This window comes from Lissotriton helveticus, chromosome 5_1 (genome assembly GCF_964261635.1).
Source record: "Lissotriton helveticus chromosome 5_1, aLisHel1.1, whole genome shotgun sequence".
Taxonomy (NCBI): Eukaryota; Metazoa; Chordata; class Amphibia; order Caudata; family Salamandridae; genus Lissotriton; species Lissotriton helveticus.
This window is the reverse complement of record NC_136065.1, coordinates 324,604,489-324,629,158: the sequence shown is the minus strand read 5'-3', so window position 1 is coordinate 324,629,158 and position 24,670 is coordinate 324,604,489. Positions and strand designations below refer to the sequence as shown.

The 24,670-nt window shown below is 38.6% G+C and overlaps 1 protein-coding gene across 1 annotated transcript in view; it reads left to right on the top strand.

The window, feature by feature from the left end:
• INTS11 (integrator complex subunit 11) overlaps positions 1-24,670 on the top strand; it is a 255,809-nt gene that overhangs the window by 158,387 nt on the left and 72,752 nt on the right. Inside the window, exon 14 of the mRNA XM_078642382.1 lies at positions 7,974-8,081. Within this exon, the coding sequence (XP_078498508.1) occupies positions 7,974-8,081 (108 nt within the window). The remainder of the gene's footprint in view (positions 1-7,973; positions 8,082-24,670) is intronic.

Here is a 24,670-nt window from a genome sequence, read left to right as displayed (position 1 = left end):
GCCTGTCTTTAATAACAATAGCCTTTAGGCAATATATTGTCAAACTTCGTTATAAAGTGAATTACTTTACATTCAGAAACCTTAGGAGGAAACAATTTGTAGAAAAATGTTTGGCTTATTTTTGCTTACTTGCACAATACTTCCATCTGATCACAACCTCTTTGATTTTATATGGATTAATAACTGGAATACCCCAACATCTGTGTTAAAGGGGTCATCAGCGACTTTTGAAAGCACCAAAACCTTGGTAGTGGCTTCAAGTTGTTCTTGCACTTCCCCAAAGAGAACGTACAGAATGCAGGACGGATGTTAAAAATCAATTAAAAATTCAATACTAAATTTGTCAGTTCCTGTAATATGGTTCCTCAAGATATCAAAAGCGACAAGTCTCCTATCGATAAATGCTTCAGTAAATTGTACACTTCTTGAGATTCAACAACTCCCTAGAAATGGATCCATTTATGAAATTTTAAATTCTGTTCATGTAAGTTTCAAAGAGGCATCACATTTAAATTTGTTGCTAAAAGTATATATTTCATCAAACTGAAGGGTCAAAGTGAGGGTAAAAATGTAAAATGTATTAAATATGTTAATTGTTTTTGTAACACATTCCACTATAAAGGGATATTAACTTGATTGCCCTTCAGTTAAATTATCATTTTCCTTGCAAAAAGTTATCTTTTGTCTCTATCTCAAGTATTCGATAGAATTTAAGAACAAAGCTTTAACTCTGAGATCGTTAGCTCCTGTGTTTATGTTTGAGATATCCAATTCCATTATCAGTAAGGGAGTAAGTACAATAGCACACTATATCTTAGAATTGGAAATCCAGAAGCATGAGAATATATCTGCCCAAACCAATATTTGGCTCACCAGTGGCGTAGCCAAATGTGGCACGCTGTCCGTCCCCCACAGTTTGGATTAGCACATCCTCTGCCCTAAATCTTCAGACACACACATGGACACTAACTCTGTAAAACACTTCAACACTTTTCCTTAAGATGCGTACTGCTGTGTGTTGATGTGGCTGGTGATAGGTTTGTTTTCGCTAACCCTCTACCCTTCCTCCATCCCCGCCAACCAATAAAGTGGTCTTAAAATCTTGATCTTAATCTCACTAAGTTTTCATCGGCACTACTTAATATTTGCCACTCAATTTCAGATCACTCTCAATTCACCCTGTTGTAATTTTTAGGTCACGCTTGAGCAGTGCATGCGCTGCTCGAGAGGCATGCTGTATACAGGTAGGGACTTGAAGCTCCACCCACTCTCCGCCCATATTTTTTATTGGCTTGTGTCATTGTCCACTGTAAGCTGTGGCTGTTCATTGGTCAATAGGCTTAGTAGTCCCTCTTTAGTACGGCCTTGCCTCATTTTATTACCTCCTATGGCAACACCCCCTGTTACGTGTGTTTTTACTCTGTAGGCTTTAGTTACAACCTCCGAACACTATTTCCTCAAATAGCTTTGTCAGAAGGCAGGCCATGCTCTCTCCTAATGCTTATTTTTCATTTTATTTTTTTATAGTACGGACTCATTTGCAATGCAATTGTTCTCGCATTTGTAAGATTTTAAGCTATTGGCATTTTAAATGACAATGCTTTTATTTATCTGTTTTAAAAAAAACATAAATAAAAGGCATTGTTGTTTACAATGCCAATAGCTAAAAATTCTCATAAATGTGAGACCTTTTGCATTGCAAATGCTTGTTATTTATTTTTGTTACTGACTTCTTGGAGTGGCACACATTCACTCGCTGATTCGTAAGCATGTTATACACACACACACAAGCTATGTTTGCTTACTCTCACACCGTGTTCCATCTGATATTTATTTTTTGATGAGCTAGAATGAAGCAGGTGCTGCAAAGAGGGGTAGAAAGAACTGACACAGCACTATTTATGGTATGGAGATCAAAGCTGAGGGTGTGTGGCCAATGAATAAGGGAATGGAGAGTAGATGTAATTAAGGTTGTGGATCACTTTACAAAACAATAGGCAGACTATTGCTGTCTATTCGAAACATTTCTAATTAAATGTAATGTTTTATACAAATAGTGTATCTGAAAAGACCACAAAGCAATACATTAGTTTACACGTTATTTCACACCTTCAACAAGGATCATTAGAAAATCAGTAACAATATATTTCACATGTGTTTCCAGAAAACCTAGCTCTTTACAAGCACATGTATCACAGCAGACAGAATGAATACCACACTAGGCCAATGCTTGCCCTTGATATCACCTGTCCTTCGTTTACATGTCAGTCTATAAAAATTGCAGTGGTGGCCCTCTACCCTTATATGAAAGTACAAATGCTACCTCAACTTTCAATTGAAATACTTAAAATGGAAGGGATAAGTTCGAGGATCATAGTGGTGACCGGTGATCTTTGAAAGTGGTGAGGTGCAATACCTTCCCTGTCCTGCAGCAAGCAGTCAAGTGAACCAGACTTCCTCAAGAGGTGTTAAGAGGCAGAGGGGTTTGGACTGTGAAATTTGAAAAACTGCAGACAAACACATTTTGCACACGCATTTTGCCATCCATGAAATATTCCAGTATTTTCCTTGCCTGCCAAGCGAACCGGACACCACCAGCTATGTTAGAGGATTGCCTCTTTAAGATAATTAAAAAGCTGTAGGTGTTGCAGACAGCTAGAAAATACATTGTCATCAGGCTTATCATTTACCGTAACATATATATACCCTTCTGCCTTTTACTTATTATTCATCATATATTCTGTTATACGTTATGACTAGTAATCTCCTTGTAAGTGACAAAATGGAAAAATATAATGGCACAACTCTCGCAGTCTTAGCCAGTACAGCCGAGCTAGACAGATTTTAGTGGCAGCAGTTTATACAGCAGTGCTATCACTCTGGTTACGAAAACCTTACAGGTTCGAACAGTAGACGGGTTACACTAATCTTAAAGATTAGGTTTTCAGACAATAGTGACTATCACTCAAGAATCTGCTTTAAGCAATATTTGTTCGTAAATGCAATAAGTTTGTTCTCAAGTTCCCAGTTAGCTATCACATACACACTCTCCATCCTATAGAAAAAAACGAGTTCCATTCAAATAAAAGCAAATATTTACCATTGAAATACCAGTTCTCCAACAATGTCCTCCTTCCACAACGCACCGTGGTCAGGTAACATCTAACTGAGACTTTGCATAAGGCGGCAGAACATTTGTGTCCTCACTTCATAGCCTAGCTACTTTTAAAATGAACATAAGACCCAACTACATAGACATCTAAACCAGAGCACATGAGAGCACTTCAGTTACCTTTATAGACACTTTGAGGCTGAACCTAATGGACCAAAACATGAAATAATACAAAGCATTTTCATAAACCCCAAATTCTTTCTATACTGGATAAATCTAATCCACAGGAGCTTAGAAGATTCGTCTAGGTTAAGACACATGGTCCTGTGAAAGCAGGAATTAGAGGCATATTTGCATGTTACCTTAGTAGTGACTACACTGAGACCTGTTCCTCAACTATTTGAAAATCACTTGTTCTTCAACTAGTGGACCATTGGCAAAAATTCCAATTCGAGGCATGTGTGCTGTAGATACACATGCTTTGCATACTCCTGCCATCTAGTGTTGGGTCCGGATGTTGGGTCCGAATGTTTGCAAGTTATTTTTCTTCGAAGAAGTCTTTTCCAGGCACGAGGTAAGGTGACTCCGCCTTTCGGTGATAGTGCGCATGGGCATCAACTCCATTTTTAGATTGTTTTTATCCGCCATCGGGTTAGGACGTGTATTTCTGCAATCCGATTCGAAACAGTAGATCGGGATCCCTTCGGTTCCCAATTCACTCTGCCCTAGTCTTTATTGTTTTCGATCACGTTACCTTCTTCTGCGTGTCGAAGAACTTCAAAAAACTTAAATTATCCATAAAAAACTCTGACCGCGGCCTTCAGCCCTAGATCTTCTCCGGTTTCCACTCGAAGATCCTGCATCCAGTCTTCCGCCTATGGAACAGACGCCATTCCAATTCTGTCCTAGGTGCCATTTTAAATACCTGCGCATCGATCTTCATAAGGTCTGTAACCTTTGTCTCTCCCCGGAGCATAAAGAGGAAGACTGTGACGCGTGTAGGTCGTTCTGTCCGAAAAAGACTCTTGGAGACCATCTCGTTCGACACAGAGACATGCAACAACAGTCAATCAAAGCAACTCCCGATATCTTCGGTGAAGAGGTCGAACAAGAAGAGTTGTCGGCAGCAGAAGAGGAAGTGGCCTTTTCTGTTCAGGACTCTGATTCGGCATTGGAGATCGAACTCTAGTCCCATGATATTCCATCAGGACAGGGTGCGTGAGTGGCAAAGCCCCTTTGCCCACGAAACCCACTCCATTCAAGCCAAAGGTTTCTGTGCCACCACTGCTATCAGCCATGGTAGGCACCGAGACTCTAATTCCAACGCCCTGCCTTCCTGTTCGGCACTGAAACTGAAAATCAAGCCTTCCGGTTCGGGATTGAACCAAGATGATATCCCCTCAATGCCAAAACATAAGGCGTCGAAAGATAAAAAAGACAAATCCAGCTCAGCACCGAAAATTGTGGCACTGAAAGACAATGATGCTCCTTTGAAGCCACCAAAGCCGATTCTGGAGAAAATACAGCACAAGCTGGATCCCAAACAGAAGATAATCCACATTAACCATAAAACGTAACACATTACCACTACACCAGTGATACTACCTCCTAAAAGGAAAATAGGCACTGAGTATAGAATAACTTTGAAGAAGAAAAACGACATAGCGACTAGTCCTATCAACCAATCAGTGGAGTAGCCTGTATTCTTTCCACAACCTAATTCTGTAGCAGAGAGACCTCTATGCACACTTGATGTCAAAAGAGCATTAATGTACTACATTGATAGGACAAAAGATTTTTGCAAAACAACTTTTTGTTGCTTTTGCTCCACCTCATAAAGGGAAGCTCATCTAAAAATCCGACATTTCGAGATGGATTGTCAAATCTATTCAAACTTGCTATAATAAAGATAAAAGAACTTTAACAGTACCTTCAAGAGCAAATTCTACTCACAAAATAGGAGCATCTATGGCCTTTTAGGTAACATTCCCATAGCTGACATATGTAAGGCAGCTACATGGTCTACATCACACACATTTACAAAACATTATTGTGTAGATGTGTTAGCACGTCAGTAGGCTGATGTCAGACAGGCAGCGCTAAAAACACTCTTTCAAACAACTGCAATACCCACTGGTTAGCCACCGCTTGTAGAGGGTACTTCTATACAGTCTATGCAAAGCATATGTATCTGCAGCACACATGCCTCGGTCAGATTATGTTACTAACCCTGTAAGCATCTGTTCTTGACCTGTAGAGCTGTAGATTCACATGCACCCTCCCTTTTCCCTGGACACCTATGGCTGTTGCAGTTCGTATTATTCACATTATATATGCATGAACATCTCTATACTGCACTTACGTACTCCATTCTCACCCTTTTGCGGGAAAACAGTCCAACAATGGAGTCGATGCCCATGTGCACTATCACCGAAAGGAGGAGTCACTTTACCTCGTGACTGGAAAAGACTTCTTAGAAGAAAAACAACTTGCAAACATCCGGACCCAACACTACATAGCAGGAGTATGCAAGGCATGTGAATCTACAACTCTACATTCCAAGAACAGATGCTTACAGAGTAAGTAATATAATACTTTTCCTGCTAGACCCTCTGTCAAACGCCGTAGGGTGCAATGTGTTTTCTAGAATCCTGAAAGAGAATATATTGCAATACAAACTTCCATGATTGTTGTGTACAGTATTTTTTATACACTATGGCATTGCTCAGTGTTTTTCATTTTGTAATGTTTGCGGGTACCCACTCATTAGTGGGAACCCATTGACAGAGCAGTCACCCCTAAGAGCATCTCTGAAAAAGGATAACCACTGACTATGCAAGTGAGGTACAATGAGATTACTAGAATGTACATTTATTTTACGTGATGATCATGAAACTCTGGTATGAATTTGGCCCTTCTGTGCCCATGAAGAACACCCCTGCTAGCTGGGCTGTTTAAAGCCCTCTGTTCTTTATAATAGCAATGTTATAGAAACTGTCAAGCCTGCCTAGCTCAGAGTAGTTGGAGACGATTAACATAATTGAAGCTATTGATCTTTGAACTGCATTTCTCGCTCTAATATTCTAATTTATTTCCTTCAATCTGGGCGATATTCACTAGTCACTGCTCTCTTTCAATGGAGTGGTGACTAAAGCTGAAAGAGACACAGTCCCCTCTATGGCTTGAAGGCTCAGCAGTACTGCACAGCACTGATTGCCTTGGACATACAGAGACAAGAGTGCACAAACAAAGATATTTCTAGTCACAACTGGGGGCACCATAGACAGTTGCCCAGCTTTCTTGTAACACCGTATAGCTGTGTTTCAATATAGTTTGTGCAAATACTAACCTGCAGACCAATGCACTTTCACCTGTCCTTGTCTGTGCATCTAATAAAGTGCCCTGCTGGAAATGAAATCCATAGCTAATTGCGATAGCCAAAGACAGTTTTCACACTTCTGAATGCAATGCGACACTGGTTGCTTGGGTGAGGGGTAGTCCAGATCACTCCCCAGAGGGTTGAGCTTGATCTCTGAGAGGTAAAATATTAGGACTTACGGGAGCCAGCACTTCTTTCTGCAAAACCTCTTTTTCACAGAAAGATTGACAAATGGCGCCATTTTGATCAGCTTGCATAATCAGGACACAGCATCAAAAAGCAACATTTCAAAGTGATGCGTTGATGCTCACAGTAAATTACTACTCTGCTTTCCGAACAGAGTATTCTGTTTCATTAAAGGCCTCCCCTTCCTGCTGTTGTATGGCCCTCCAGTCTGTGCATTGGTATTATCAGATTACTAAAGAAGACAAAATGTGCTTGTACACGCCCTTGGGCTTGTCAGGCCCTTCAATGCAGTAAATAATCGTAAATTGCCAAAGCCTGGTTTATATACTTTTCCCCAGTAAGAAAAAATAAAGTGAGGCACCTAAGAGGATTAATTAAAGGACCAGTGAGTTGGGCTAATAGAACAGGCAATAAAGGCTTGTTTGTGGACAACACCTCCTGACACGAAGGAGCAGCATGACCAGTGTAAAAACAAAAGCATCCTGAGTGCCGGAGTACAATAAAGTTCCACAGTTCTGTCCGTTTTCTGTGACTTAATGTCTACTTGTCCATCGGACAACGCCTGGCATTAATCAGCTTGTCTCGGGCACTGGTGATATACATTGCTCAACTCTGGGAGGACAAGCCTTCTTAATGCAGCCTGTTTGCTTGGAATCTATCTCAAGGTTAGACCATTCTTGTATTTTCTTCCTCTATAAGTCGTCAGGATGGCTTGATATTCTATTCTACCCATTATGATTGTCAAATAAAATTCCATGATGGAGGAAGACAACGTACTTGCTTTTCATCACAGTTCTCCATATTGGGTACTTTCTTTTCTTAAAAACTATGAACATCCTTCCTGCAAGATAAAATGTATTTTTTACTGTGTCACATAAAAGTGAATTGACTAATCCTATAGGTCATACTATGTTGATTCAGTATCATAAATTCCTTATGGAGCAGATTCTGTATTTCTCTCTATATAAAATGCAACTATATTGTTTTTCCTAATTTGCATGGTGTGGCAGAGCTTAGCCAAATGTAATGGTCCGCTTGACAAATTAGTCTTTTAAAGACAAATCATGTCACCGCTTAAATGCCTGATTTCAATTTAAAAACAAATCAAAAATCTAACATTTATTATTTAAAAATTGTTGCGGATTTCACTGTTCTGCAGAGAAATGCTGATGTGTATTTAATTCAGAAACAAAATACCATGATGGAAAAACCATGAGTATTAGTTAGTGCATTTCATTTTGATTGCTTATATAATATGTGCACATCGGACACTTACTGATGTCTTCTATTTATCAGCTATTAATTGCACAATGCCTGCAAACGGAGAAACAGTCAGCGTGATCACTAACCCGAACATACCTGTGGATATTTCACTTGGGCTTTTGAAGAGAGAGGCCGCCTTGGGTAAGATTTATTGGAGTGAAACAAAATGTAGCCTGGAAGAGCTCAACTTCTGCTTGGAAGCGGAGACTCCTATTTGAACACAGATGTGTATTATGGGTTTTCGTTTTCATCTCTCTGAACACCGTAGGAATGATAGTTTGGTTTTTAGTCTATCACTGTCTAACCACATTTTTATATGATGTCTATTTGTAAGCTCATGTTTGTGCATGCGTGTGTGTGTGTGTGTATCTAGTGTACAGATGTTTTGTGGTGGCTGCAACTGTGGTTCCTCAGTAAATTCCAGAGTTAAACTGGCCTAAGACTTCAGGAGATTCCTGATGCTCTCATGCTTATCAAACATTGGATCTTTCACATATTTCTGTTCTGAACTCATTCCCCATCATCATATGGGGAATCCAAAGTAAACTTATACATATTTTTACAATATATGTATATTTAAATACATGTATTTGGAAATTATATTAACCTGTCTTTAGGCAAACAACAGTGTTTATTTCAAAGCACATTCCTCTTATTGAAAACTGCTGCCAAACATATGCCAGTGAGGCTGTGTACCATTCTGAGTACTCCTCTCCCCGTAGAAGACACCATAGCTTCCAGAGGTAATCTCTAGCCAGAGAGGTGCTCCTCAACTTTCGCATGTGTCTATTTTGCCTTGGTTTACCTCAAGAATTTCATAGAAGTCATCTATCATACCCAGTTGCATACTTTTAATGAACATAAGTTGTTTTTTCTGGGATTTGGACCTAGAAACGAGCTGTTGAAGGGCTATGACGGAACATACTAAGGAGGAAAACAAATCTCCACCAGGCCTTGCCCAACCTGTGGCCTTCAGAAGATTTAATCCAACGTGCACCATAAAGAATGCTTTTGCTGCTTACTTCCTCAGTTGCCTTCATCACAGAGTTAAGGACTTGATGATATGTCACTAATTTCTGGCAAAAGCCCTCATGAAAAGGGAAAAGAGACTGATATATGCATTAAGAGACTCTCTTGCATCTCTTGCACCCTCCAAAAAGGCACAAACAAAGGAAACAATGCATTTGCAATTAATTTGATATTCAAAAAACCAAAAGGGTCAACATAAGCAACCCCAGGCAAGGAAGTGGCTTTCTGTTACGTCAATCATAACTCTGCCTTCTCCCAGGCAAGATCCTCCTGGCCCATACCACACTGAAATAAATACAGAAGTGACTAATATAGGAATGTGCCTGAATACGAGCAGGAAATCGAGTGCCATGGTCGTAAGATCCGAGTTCAGAAGCAAAAGGCTCTGCATCTTGAAGAATTGAGCCAGAACAATATAGCCCATTTCCACAGCCTGGTGGACAGAGCCTCAAAATGCTTTAACCAACCCATGGCGCCAAAAGGGAAGCAGTGCTTCTTGTACCATTTCAAGGAACGCCATGCAGATCATTGAAGGTATTCTCTATGCTTGAGCAGTAGTTGTCTCTCCATACACTTTATTGCAGGGTATGTGATTTTGTCAGCTGCCCAGCACTGATCCAGGAAAATGGCATCTCCAAGCACTACCCTCAAAGACCAGAAGAGCAGGTCTTGGAACATTTGTACCATAGCTGTGACACATATCAAAGCTGCTAACGTGCTGGACATATGAGGTTATTATAATAATAAATGATGTATCTCATTTTACCCTAACTTGACTTTATTACGGAAAACAAGTGAATTGACATGTGATTGATGGTGGCATAAATGTTGCTAGAAAGAAATGTAAACAACTCTGATGCGCCTAGGACTGGGAAGCACCTCTTTCCATCCAAAGGTTCTAATTAGAGTGCTGGTGATGCTTTTTATAGGGATACACAAACAAATGATGGACCGAATGCTGAATAAATCCTACATTCAGCCCCAGTCAAGAGATCTGGGTTAAATACATTGTTCTTTGGCTCACCATGCCACCCCAGTTTAGACGATGGATTTAGGCCCAGATCTCTGTTCTGGGGTGAATGTATGACATTGTTCTGCATTCTGTCCATCAATTGTTATTTTTGCATTTGTCACCCGAGTGGGACGGGTATGCCCAGACGTGGGTCCCATGCTCTCCATATTGCTGGAGTCAAGCTAGCCTGGCAGATGAGGGGCGAAACCCCGAAACCGGTCCTAGGATGCTTGTTTCCAGTCCAGGGAGGGCTGGACTGTTCCCATAGGGAGCAGGGACAAAACTGATTTGCATATGGCTGGGTTCAACCTGGAATGGCATGGGGAGCAACAAAACGATGGATTTAGGCCAAGATCTCTGTACTGGTGTGAATGTATGACATTGTTCTGCATTCTTTCAATCAATAGTTCTTTTTGCTTTTTATAGTGAAGCACTCTTTGACAAACATGTTGACGTCTTCCAGAACATCAAATCAGGTAGTGAGAGAGTCTGCTCTGGTCTTCCTGCAATTTTCTCATCCATCAGCATTTCGAGGGAGACGAAAGGTGTCATTAATACCAGATGCATAGGCAGTATGCCTTCACCAGCCCTGTCCATAGCAGGCTATTTGACAAACCACTTGCAACAATGATTCACTTAGTCTAGAGCACCATCTCAGCACCTGTGTATTCCCAAGCAAAGGAGCAGGAGCTAACCAAAAGAGCATGCAGCACTCCACCAAAAGAACATGACTTCTCATGCTTGTCAGCAAATACATTCAGTTTCCAGGGGCCCAGTAGGTGGGTAAACCTTTAGCGCCCTTCACCAGTGTCATACTGTAGCCATGAGTTGTTAAATAATGGGATTGATCTGATTAAACCATTCTCTAGAACAGCGGTCTACAACCTTTTCTGTAATAAGGACTGATTATACTCTATGAAAATCATTGAGCTAATACTAGTACTGTAATAGTGAGCACGTCTGATAAGATTACATTAGTAGCCACTGTATGCAAGATCACCAGCAGTGATCACCTTGGTGCATCAGGCAGGACTGCTAGCATTAATGTGAAAACAGCTTTAGCAATTTGCAGTGCTTCTACATTAGTAATACATAACAGCCTTAGCTGCAGTGCCCCTGGCACCAAGGAAATGTGTATTAGTAATAAGTCTCCTAAACACCTCATCATTATCACTCAATTATCAGACTCAAATATATTTTAGAAATCCAGCTATTGTTCTACAAACCTCAGCATATGAGGACTGAAAATTCACACATTTTCATCAAAAATATACTCTTTTTAGTTTTTGTATACAAATCTAAATTTAACCAAGCAAAAGCTTTTATCTTAATTGGCTTGGCTGCACACAGGAGAGCTGGTTATGGGTAGCTCACGATCTACTCGTTGGAGTAACCTGCGTTAGAATGTATCTAACCAAAACTTTTCATGTACAAGCAGACAGAAAAACATCAGCAGCTTAGAGAGCTACACCAAGAGATGCTCGCTATGCTGCTGAAAGGTGCAGCAGAATTGGTACCCAAATGCCAACAAACCAAAAGCATCCTAATCAAAGTTTTCCCTAGTTAACATGATGACAGGAGTTTATCAAGCCATCCTTGAGCTACACGAGGTAAACAAGTTTAACTTTGTTTTGACGATGAACCTGCAAGTGGTCCTACAGTTGCTTTAAGAGTTCATTACATCACTGGGACTGCTGAATATGTATTAGAGCAATGTACTGCCATTGGTGGACAGGAATGTTTCCACATTCACCTATGGCATTACAAATGTCTTCATTTTTTACAAGTCTGCCAACAATATAAATTCAAAACCTTTCCGTTTGGCCTAAAACTGCATAGTTTTCACGTGTGTTTCAATGTTAGTGGTCCTCCTCACTAGACAGGGGAGTCCAGTCTTCCACTATACGAACAACTTGGCTAGTTGACAATCCCATCTGTGAAGGATATACTACTTTGCTGTTTTCAGCCATCAAATTGAACTCGGCAGAGCTTAGGGGAAGTTTTTCTGCAAAGTTTAAATCTGCACTTAATCTGAAGCTCACTAGTAGTCATGTTGAAAGTAAAGGAATCCAGGTCATTTATGTTGATTTGTGCTAAAGAGCTTTAATTTTTTGCTTGTAAATGTATACAATGGGGAGTTTAGATATTCGACTGGTAATAACTACAGTGAATTGTTTGAGTTCATAGAGACCATGTTATTTACTCCCAGGTTGCTATACAGGAACTTGGAGGTGAAATAGGTACAATTACATCATCTGCCTCTTGATGAATATGTAACTACAGGAGAGAGGCCCCCCACTCTGATCCATAAAGCTTAGATGTATCTCATAATAAGGGCTTATTGTTGAGTGACAACGGATGGGTATGGGAGCCTTATGCCTCAATTGTGCATGCTTTAAACTCATTAGTTAGGTAGGAAGTTTTACAGCCCTGAAGAAGACCATTAACCCGTTTTTTGGAACTTCTTTAGGTCAAAACATGTTGGTACTTATTTGTGGTACGTGAAGCATTAATTCGATCCATAAAACTACATATTGTTTGTTTCTAACATATATCAAGGGTACCGGTAACTAAAGAAATATTCTTTGGGTATACCAGTAGGTATTTTTTATTGAATATCTGGACCCGTGTCTACTGTCCTGAAAATAATATCAAAGAACTCCCAGTTTTGGTTGAGTCCACTGGTGTAGTGCCATCTTACTCCAATGTCGGGCATCATAGAGGAAGAAGCATGCACGATAAGTTGTGGGTGAGGCGGCCTCTCAAATATCTATTTTTGAGCCAATAGTTAAGTAGGTTTTGTCAACTTGAGAAGATAATTGTTTGTCCAAGTACTTTGAATACCCAAACACCTTGTGTCTATGCAGGTTACTCCCAGGTTTTTTTTATGGCTCCTAATTGGGTTATCTGTGGGGATTTTAATGCCCAGCTAAGTGTGAGAACCTATTCATCGAATGATTGATCGATCTATTAGAAAAGCCTCATTAACTGCCACAGTTTGCTGTAACAACAGAGCCATTGAACATGGGGAATATGTCTTAAGAATTTGATCTGGTAACATTCATGAAACACTTGATCTTGCCCAGCCTTTTGTTGCCACTTATTTCAGCAGAGGGAGGCTTGGTCTTTTCTACAGGGTTATATCCACATTTTTTTTACTTCCTCCTCCCTTTTTTCTGGCCTTCATATTGGTGGCGTTAGGACTCTGGGCACTACTAACCAGTGCTAAAGTGCAGCTGCTCTCCCACTAAACATGGTATGATTGGTTTAGACCTGTTTGGCATATTTTATTTACTTGTACAGCGGTATACCATATACCCAGGGCCAGTAAAATAAATGCTACTTGTGGGCCCGCAGCACTGCTTCTGCCAGCCACAGAAGTAGCCTTTAAACCCTGTCTCAGGCCTGCCACTGCAGGGCCTCTGTGCCCAATTACTGACATTTTTACTTGCATTTAAAACCACTTGCCAAGCCTTAACCTCCCCTATTATTACACATAGGACACCCCATAAGGAAGCTCTATGGGCTGGGTGCAGTGTAAGTAAAAGATAGGACAAATACAGTTATGTTTGACAGGCGGTTTGTCACAACCAGCACATATTTCGTTTTTCACTGCTGTGAGGCCTACTCTTCTCATAGGCTAGCACTGAAAATTACCTTATATTTTCAGTGGTAATTCCTGATCAGAAAGGAGTGGCGTTGCTATTTTAGGTATATTTAGAATGATGGTGATAAATCCTACTTACTGGTGAAGTTGGATTTCACATTACTATTTTATAAATGCCACTTTTTGAAGTGGGCATTTCTCTGTGCTCATAACTCATTGTGGTTTGCAGCCTGCCTCCAAAACATATCTGGGCTAGGTGACAGCTACACTTCGTGAATTCTCTCTAGACAGCCACCACACAGAAGGGCTGCATGTGACATCTCCATTCATCTGCATACTGATGTGCCCCCAATTGTTCTCCAAGGGAACGGAGTCTCGGGGCCATAAAAGACACTACATCATCAATTCCAGACTTCTAAACACAGCGTGTGTGGGGTACTCGTGTGGTACCAGCACATGTTTAGAGAGCTTATCAAGAGCAACGCGTGTCAAGCGCTTCACTCTGTCGAGCACTGTGCACCTGGGCTGTAAAACCGATACTGCAAGGGGAAGAGCTACACCAGGACTGGCATTTCTCCTTGGCGACACACACCGCACTAGTGGTGCAGATGCCAGCTGACGTGGAGGCCCCATACCAACGTAGCTCTGGAGGCCACTCTGCCGCCAGCAGGGAGAAGAGCAGTGTGATCCCCAGCTGCTCCAGTTGCTCGGGCCCTCCTATCTGGCCCAGTGCCACACCACTCTTTCGAGGGAGCAGGTCTCCAGTTAGCGGAGACAGCTCTTCTTAATAGAAAGGTACTGTGCCTCGGAGTGGAGGTTGATCCAGCGGGCTATAGAAAATATATCATAAACTACGCTACCCAACTTCATAACCTATAAACAAAATTCTATACTAAATATGGACCCATTTATGAACTTGATATATTTTGGGCCTACTGAATCAGGTGGTCAGAACAAATCTATATACACATTATCTACAAACTATATACACATTTATACATTTGCAGAAAGAATATTGTCATTTGAATAAAACCCAACCATTTAAACGACCACCATAGGCGACGTGATCTAGCTAATGGTAACCTACACTTCTGAATAATCAAGACCAGCTTGTTTGTCAAAAGTAAGATTTTATTTTCTAAATTATGGTATATATGTTGTAAGTTTTATAAATGAAATTTATTAGCAATAAAGTAAGCATGATGGTGAGAAATATGAGAAAAATACAATTTAAGCAATAAAATCAGTTTAAAGAAATTATATAAAGTTTAGCATTTCTAAAACCTATTTCCCTAACTGAGCTAAATAGTCAGAAATTAAGTAAAGATCTTTGAGGATTCTTACGTGCTCCACGCAAAGTCCAGCAGCACATCACCCTCATCGGAAAGTCAGAAAGCAGCAGCCAGCCCAACCCTAAGGGCATGACTTTTTATACCTTTCTACGCTAACTAAACTAGCAAAGGAAAGTTTTCAGAAATACTCGACGTCCCATTGGCTGAGAGTGACAAGTGACATGTCACCCGATTCTTAAAAAAGTTCCACAAAATCATGTCTTACAAAGACCATTGTCTCTTCCACGTGAAGCCAGAGGCTTCCTGCGATTGCAACTTTGTATAAAGCCATCTTCGCAGCTTCCATAGTCTTACAGCACAACTTCCGCGGATGCCAAGTTAAAGACTGACAAAAAGTTCACTTTCGACCTTGGCCATGTCCGACAGAATGATGTCAGCTCATCAGTTTTTGCTTTGTGAATGCAGCTTCAATAAACGTTTTAATTCAGAATGGACGTCTCGTGACTTTCTGCAGAATTATGGATCAGCTTTTATTTTGCGGCTCAAATAGCTAGGCCTCAAAAGCAGGCAACTTATGATTTCTAGTATAAAACAAACACAAGAAAAGTATTAATGTAAGAAATAAAGTATTTTCTGTATCCACCCCATGGTTTACTAATTAATTAACCCACCCGATTAATCAAAATGTTACCTAGCCATTGCAAACAAATAAAGCAGCGTTTATAATTACCAGTCTCCGTTTTTCAATAAGACCCATATGCACCTAGAATAGTAGAAATGACATTACACAGACAAGGAAAAGCAAAACAAGCACATGCTTATTTTAAGTTTGCAGCAGTTAGTAATGACAAAAACGAAAACAATAAATTATTTTATTATTTTGCACGAACAAAAAGATGCAACAATTATGCACGTTTATGAGCACACATGTTAGTCCCCCCACGTGTAAAGTTTAATCTAGGTTGTATTAGCACGACATATCACAAATCATTAATAATTTTATTCATGTTATGGAAATGTGACTTTGCGAGTTTAAACAAAATTTTGTTTTCTATCTCGCTCCATCAACTCCCTCATCTGGTGATTAACAAATCACCACACCAGCACTCAAAATTTTGATAAACTAAATTTATTAGAAATCGATTCAAATTCAATTGTATTAGTAAACCTAAAAGTCTGTTTCAGCATAATCTTTGCAATTAACATGACGCTCTCTATGTAACTCCTGTAACTCGATCTCCCTTTCCTCTTCTTTTCTGAGTTTATAGATTCTTTTCTTTTCTCTCAAATGTTTCTTTCTTTTATGCAACAAACAACCTATTTTAGTCAAAATAAAAATGAATATTATTATAATCAAAGGTGCCAGAATCTTGCCAAGAATTGAACTTCCGATATTATGAAACCAGTTTTTAATTGCTTGGAACCTTTTTGAAAGTTTCCCAGTAAAATCTTCTTCTTCTAAAGGAATTATTTCTGAATGCATTTGTGTAATATTCTTAATATACATTTCGATATTCTTACTCTCATCCGGAATATATGTACAGCAATGTTGGACATGTAAAATGCCACAGACTCCTCCCTCTTTTGCTAGGAGTATGTCTAAAGCAAGACGATCTTGAATTACCATGGATCTAATTGCAATAACTTCAACATTCACTAATTGAAATCCATCAGCAGTGTCAGTTGATAATCTATCAACTATAGTGGACAATTTTCTGATTCTCCCTGCATTTAGGGTTATACCAACAAAAGGAATTACAGCTTGAAAAATATCTCCCAGAACTTCAGTAAAAGTTTCTCTTTTAGCTCTATTTACATAATTATGAATTTTAAACAATCCTTCTGAATCTCTATCAACATGAAACACTTTAGGAAAAACAATTCCCACATAACAAGTTCCATACCAATGGTCTGGAAGGTTGTAGTAGGCTTTGTCACCACAAACAAAATAAATTCCAGGAAAGATAGGATCTTTTCCACCTTTAAATCCCCAACCTCCCATAATCTGATAAGTATCTTCACAGTTGCTTGCACCTACAAAATAATTATCAAAAAGTGTGTTATCTCTTCTAATGCAAAGCTTTCCACTAACAGGTTTGTCTATATGAATTGCAATATTTTCAAGCATTTTGCCATTTAATTTCTCATCCTCTTTTTGCCAGAAGGATGACTTAGTCTGCTTGACTAATTCATTTCTCTTATAAATTGCTCTTCTCTCTTCAACCATATTCAGAAATTTCTTTCCTTCAGCACTTAATTTACATGTTAGATTATTCTTATAAGCATACTCATAAGTGAGTTCGTTAGTAACAAGGAAATATTCTCTCATTTGTTTTGCTTTCTTATGCTTATTTAAAGCATTATCAATCTTAACATTAGCAAAAATCTCATCATAATTTGAATAGTAATATTCTAAACGACCAGTTTGATAAAATAAACTAGTTAATACACTACATGTTACAGCATAAGTGAGAGGAAGCATATTATATGTTACTCCCTCAGAAACAGAAGCCGGTAACTTAACACATACATAACAGTCCTTTGCATCCATTACCTTTACATATTCACTCAAAAGCTTTGTGAATGTATTGCTTGAAAAATCACCTATTGATTTATCTTGATGAATGTTAGGCTGATGATCGATTACTTTTGCAGATGCACTATGTTTAGTTTGGCTAACCAGAGCTTTGCTTGTTATGTTAACTTTGTGTAATTCTCTATTCATTTCTAAAGGTATAATCACAGCTAGTACTAACCAGAGCAGAACTAAAATGAGCAGACACACCAGAGTCATCTTACAGCATCTTTTAAAAACAGAACATTTTGAAGTGCTCTCCTTAACGTAAGGCATTTTTAGGTTAGTTTTAGCCTCAAAAATAAAAATAAATTTTAAAATTTATATACACCCCCCTTTTAAAATATATTTTTCTTTTATAACACTAAACAAGATTTCTTCGACCTTATGTCATACATAAGTTTTCTTCAACTAAACAGTTTTTCTTCGACCTTGTGTCAACTAACAGGATTTCTTCAGCCTTTTGCCAAATTAATAATTCTGTACCTTAATCATTGTCACTAATTTCTTGGATTTCGTTTTCTTCTTCACTACTATTATATATGTCAATAACAGGTGGAATTACCAAGTAAGTCCACTCAGGAGACTTGTATTTCTGGTTTGGTTTAATTATTCTCTTCCCTTTTCTCGATATTACTTCTATTTTTCTTCCAACTCCAATTTCTTTTCCTGGACTCTTTTGACTACTGATTTCTTCAACTTGTTCTATTGGCTTTTTAATTAATCTCACTCTCAATCTTCCACCAGGCCAGTAGTCTGCTTTTCTCACGTACTTTTTCTTTGGTTCCGAATTATTTAATTCTGACTTCCAAGTCCTTTTCTTTCCGTTTTCACTTCCACCTTCCACGTCACTTTCTTCAGTTTCGTAGTCTGAAATTTCAATTGACTCAGGAACTTCTCTATTCGGCAATTTCACTCCTTCAGGAACTTCACTTTGTCTTCCATCACTGGTACTCGGTAATTCGTTCTCTTCTTCTTCTTCAATTACCTCTAGCTTCCCAGATTTTGGATTTCTGTTCCTTACTTCAGAGCTTGTTCTCTGCCTTTCGATACTCTCCTGGTCTGAAACTTCTTTTGGTTCAGCTTCTTTGTCTTCAATATAGACAACCGAATCCTCAGTTATCTTTCCTTTTAACAGACTCTCTTCACCTTCAGAATCTATTTCAATTATTTCTAAGTCTTTTCTTGTCAGATTTCCATTCACTGGCACAGTTTCCAGATGTCGACTTTCTTGTCGATCTTCAGAATCTGGAATTACTTCACCTTCTGTTCTGTCTTCTGCTTCAGAATCAGAATCATCTGTGGTATCACTTTCAACATCAGAATTCTCAGGAGTTGGTATTGGAATAGTATGACTTGGATGAATCCAGCGCTTCAATCCTCTGCACTTTACAGCATTAGTAGTGATCAAGATTACCTGCCTAGGTTTCTGCCATCTAGGAGATAGACAATTCCTCCTCCGATGTACTTTCGTTCTGACCCAGTCTCCAGGTCTCAGATCATGTGTCAAAACTTTGTCATTTGATTGAGCTTCAGTTCCCACCTGATTAGACACAGAAGTTACCATATCAGATAACCTTTTACAGTAATCCAAAATTGCACTGTCATTTATGCTCAACAGTTTACCTACAGGTACAAAAGCTTGCCTCATAACTCTTCCCATTAAAATTTCATGAGGACTCAAACCTGTCTTTTTATCTGGTGTACTTCTTAATGACATCAAAACAAGTGGAAGAGCATCAGTCCACTTAACTCCTGTCTCTAGACACATTTTTCCAATTCTGTTTTTGATAGTTCCATTTATTTGTTCAACTACACCTGATGCCTCTGGTCTGTATGCACAGTGTATTTTCTGCTCAATGCTCAAAGCTTCACAAATTAACTTCAACAGTTTATTATCAAAATGGCTTCCTCCATCACTCTCAATAGTGACTGGAAAACCGTACCTTGGGATGATTTCTCTGAGCAATAGTTTTGCTACTGTAATCGAATCATAATGTCGTGTAGGAAAAGCCTCCACCCACCTTGAGAATAAGCATACAATCACAAGTACATATTTCAAACAGTTGTGTAAGGGCATTTCAATGAAATCTATTTGCAACCTGGTAAAGGGACCACCCTCTCGACCAATTATTCCTGTCCCCACCACTGATTTTCTGTTTGGATTCATTTGTTGGCATGACAAACACCTTTGACAAAAAGATTCTGCAATGGTTCTAAATTTTGTATTGAACCATGTTTCTCTAAAAAGTCTGACCATAGAATCTCTTCCTAAATGTGCAGGACCATGATATAATCTGGCCATGTCAGAAATCAAACAATTTGGTAAAACTACTCTGCCATCTTTGTAAACCCACACTCCATCTTCATCACGTGGTCTACAATCTGATCTTAACCATAGGTCTTTTTCTTCATCATCTGCTTCGTTTTGTAAATCTCTAATCTCATTCCATGTTTCTACAACAGTTGTTAGCATTAATGAATTTGAATCAGTTTCTGTACTTCTATTCCGATTGTAAGAATAATTTTTCCTTGCGCAGTACTTTGCTGTTTCGTCTGCGAAGGCATTTCCTTTGGAAATATAATCAGTTCCTCTAGTGTGCGCTGCACACTTGACTATGGCAATTTCTTTTGGCAATTGTATTGCTTCAATTAATCTTCTAATGAAAACTGCATTTTTAATTGGTGATCCTGTTGATGTCATGTATCCTCTCTGTGACCAGAGTTGTCCATAATCATGCACAACCCCGTATCCATACTGACTATCAGTAATGATGGTAACTCTAATATCCTTTGATATTTCACATGCACGAATTAAAGCAATCAATTCAGCCACTTGTGCTGAACGAACTCCTTCAAGACATGATGCTTCTTCAACATCTTCGACTGTACAAACTGAGTATGAGGCTTTCAAGACACCACCTTCAGATCTTAAGCATGAGCCATCTACAAAGTAGACAAAATCCGATTCAGGTAAAGGTCTGTCTTTGATGTCTTTTCTTGGTTTTGTGCAGAATTCCATGACATCTAAACATTCATGTTCTGTTTCAATGTCATCAACAATTTCAGAATCAGGCAGTAATGTAGAAGGATTCAGATTCAAACATCTTGAAATCGAAACATTATCTGCTCCCAGTATGATTTTCTCATACTTTGTCAATCTGCTACTTGTTAAATGTTGAGTCTTACCTCTTGTCAGTAATATTTCAACTGAATGAGGCACAAAAACTTTCACAGGAAATCCCATTATGATTCCTTCACTTTGTTCAAGACTGATACTTGTAGCTGCAACTGCTTTCAAACAACCTGGTAATGCTTTTGCAATTGGATCAAGAACTGCAGAGAAGTATGCAATAGGTTTCTTTAAATTTCCATGTCTCTGAATTAACACAGATAATGCACATCCTTCTCTCTCACTGCAATACAGTTCAAAATCTTTCTCATAATTTGGCATACCCAAAGCAGGAGCTTGACATAAGCTCTTTTTCAGGTTCTCAAAAGATTCCATCTCAACATCATTGAGGATAATTGGATCTTTTACTTCTGATTTGGTCAGTCTTTGTAGTGGTTTTGCAATTACTGAAAATCCACTTATCCATTGTCGACAGTAACCTACCATTCCTAGGAACATTCTGACCTGTCTTTGTGTTCTTGGCGGTAACATAGCTTGAATCATTTTTATTCTCTCTATAGTTACTTGTCTTTTTCCTTTTGCAATTCTGTGACCAAGATATTTCACTTCTTGTTTGCAAAACTGTAGTTTTGCTGGGGACACTTTATGTCCTTCTTCTGCAAGGCGATTTAACAGAATTATTGTGTCTGTTACACAATTTTCCCTTGTCTTTGCAGCTATTAACAAATCATCAATATACTGCACCAGTGTAGACCTACCTGGTAAGTCTAAATCTTCTAGTGATCTTTTTAACAATTCATTAAAGATTGAAGGACTTTCTGTATAGCCCTGAGGGATTCTTGTCCATCCAAGGGTCTTACCTTGGAATCTGAAAGCAAAGATTTCATAACTGTCTGGATGTAAGGGAACAGTAAAGAATGCATTGCAAAGGTCAATAACTGTGTACCATTCAGCATCATATGGAATCTGAAATAGAATTACTGCTGGATTTGGAACCACAGGACAACATGGAATGACAATTTGATTAACCTTTCTCAAATCTTGTACGATCCTAAATGTTCCGTTAGCCTTTTTAACTCCCATAATTGGTGAATTACAAGAGCTACTCTTCATTTCTTTTAATACACCTTGCTTGATTAATTTTTCAATTACAGGTGTAATACCTTCAATTGTTTCTGTTTTCATTTTATACTGTGGAGTGTTTGGAAATTCTATTCCTTGTTTCAATGCGATTTTTACAGGATCTACGTTTTTCATTAGACCCATCTCATTCCCAGTAAAATCCCATATTTCAGATTTCACTGTTTCTTTTAGCTCTTCTGGTAAATCCTTTTCTTCAAATGCAGGAAACAATTTTGTTTCTTCTGCTTCCATCATCATCATTGTCATCCTGTACAAACCATCTTCCTCCATTGTTTGTAACTCAACTCCTTCAGGAGAACAATATATCCTGCAATTCATTTTACATAGTATGTCTCTGCCTAATAGATTTACTGGACTACTGTTACAAACCACAAATCTGTGTTTGTCTCTGTAATTTCCAATTTCAACTGGTACTGGATCAGTTAAATCTGTTTTAATTTGCTGATTACTTACTCCCACAACTTGGATGGTATCCCCAGAGAGAGGTAGGTTTTCAATTTCCACTGATCTAACAGTAGAACGGGTAGCACCAGTGTCCACTAGAAAAGTGATGTCTACATCATTAACTTTCCCGTTTACATAAGGACCTGACTGGTCAACCTCAAGAGTGGCTCCAACAACACACTCTTCCTCCTCTCTCGGGCACCGTCAGCAATAATCATCAGAATCACTGTCTTGGCTTTCTGTTAATAAAAATTGTTGTGAAGCATTTTGCATTTGAACCTTTTGCTGCTTTTGCTGTTTTTGTGGTTTTATTACCTGTTCACATCCCTGAAATCCCACGTTTGGATTATATTTTTGAACTCCCCCACAATTCGGAAAAGGTGGTTGTGGCAATTGGTCTTGACGATTATTCACCTGTTGTTGTTGCTGCTGTTGTAACTGTCGTTGAATATTAAATTCATTTAACCCCTGTTGCATCTGTAGCTGTTGCTGCACGTTAACACCATTCTGCATCTGTGGATTCAATAAGGGATTCTTTGAGTTTCTAGGAGGATGAGGACACTCGTCCCTCCAATGTCCAATTTCGCCACAATTAAAACAAGGTAATCTTTGTTTCAGTTCTTCTATCTTTGGGCTAAATTTCTTTTGGAAATTATTACCTTTAAACTTTCCTTGTATCTGGTTTGTATTTCCAGTTTGAACAAAATTAGTGTTCTTATTTCCCATGCTGGCAATCTGTTGCTCGGCCACCTTTACCTGAGCCCACATGGCTTTCTCCTTCAGCTTCTTCTGTTTTACTTCTAATTCATCGCTACAATATTTTGCTTTTCTCAGAATATCATCTATAGATAGTGCTTGCCATCCGACAATACTAGTTCTGATCATTTCTCCAATTTCAGGTTTTAATCCATAAACAAATCTATAGATAAAATGACTCATGTCTTTTTCATCTAATTTTTCATAACCACTGTATTGTTTAAAGATTAACAGTAGTCTTTCATAAAAAGAATGAACTGATTCTTTTGTTTCCTGCTCTGTTCTTTCTATTTTAACCCAATCAACTTCTTTGGGTGGAATTTTGTTTTTCATCCAAACAATTACTTTCTCATAAAAATCCATTACAAGTGGATTTGGGGCACCTGTTTCTTTAATTCGCTCAGGTTCTGCTTTTGGCCAACTAATAGATATTTTACATTCTGTCCAAAGATCAGATGGAACTACAATGTCAAAAAATCCATCTAAATCAATCCACAGAACTTTTGACACTTTGATAAATCTATCAACTTGCCTGTACCACTCAACAGGTTTCTCTCTTAATTTTGGAAAGTCATTTGTGAATAACAGAATGTCCTGTCTTGACCATGGGACATGAACATATCCTCCACCTGCAACTTCTCTCATTGGAAATTGTTTTGACAATTTTTCCAATCTTTCATCTTCCTTTCTTTTGGTCCATTTCACTCTCCATTTGTTCAGTTCTCCTAGCTTTTTAATATAGACAATCAGATCTTTAATGTGAACTATTCTTCCCATTGAGTTCAAACTCTCAATGTCACTTTCTGAGAAATCTAATCTGTAATGCTTTGCAAAATTCTTTTGTTTACTTACATCGATTTCAAGTTCTGCAGCTAGATCCTCTAATTGATCATATTTATTTTTCGTTTTCCACTGGATACTTTTGCAAATGAATAGTAGTTCATCATCTCGATAGTAATTTAAACTATCTGGGCCAATTGTTCCAATTATTAATTCTTCTATATTCGCTTTTAATTTGGCCACATCAAGTTTTGGTGTGGTTACCCTGATTTCAGGACTTCCTACATCTGACATAGCACCCATTGGTGTTTTTGGAGATAAATCCTCATTAAAGGTTAAATCAGGCATTCTCGATCTAGAAGCGTTTAATTCAGTCAAGTCTGAATAAAATTTTTCAGTAGCCTTTTGAGTTTCTGTGTTTAAAGGAATAGTTAATCCATTTTTGTTTGTATCTCTTTGATCGAATACAGGTTGAACAGGACCTATTGTTACTGGAACAGTGACAGCTTCCATGCCTTTTGTCATTCTTTTAATTAATTCTTCTTTAGACCTTAAATATTCATTATAATCGACATCATCAACATTTCTTGTCTCTCTTGCATAATCTTTTGGAGGTTCCCTTGCTCTTGGAGTCATTGAAAAATGTCTACCCTCATTTCGAGCATTTTCGAATTCTGGTCTTCTAGGAGTTTCAGTGATTTCACAATTATTTGGATAAAGTTTAGGAGCTTCACTAATTGGAGGTGCACTCGGTGAAGTTTCAGTAGAAACCACCGGAGTAGACCATGATCTAGGAGGTCTCAAAGGCTGATTAGGCTGTTTATTTCTAGCAGTTGTATATATTTCTTCCATAATTGCATCCTCAGATTCACTTTCCATAGATTTCCCTGTAGGAGAACCCATTACCATTTCATGAATTAAATACAATCCTTCACTCATGTTTCCCTGTCTCCACATTC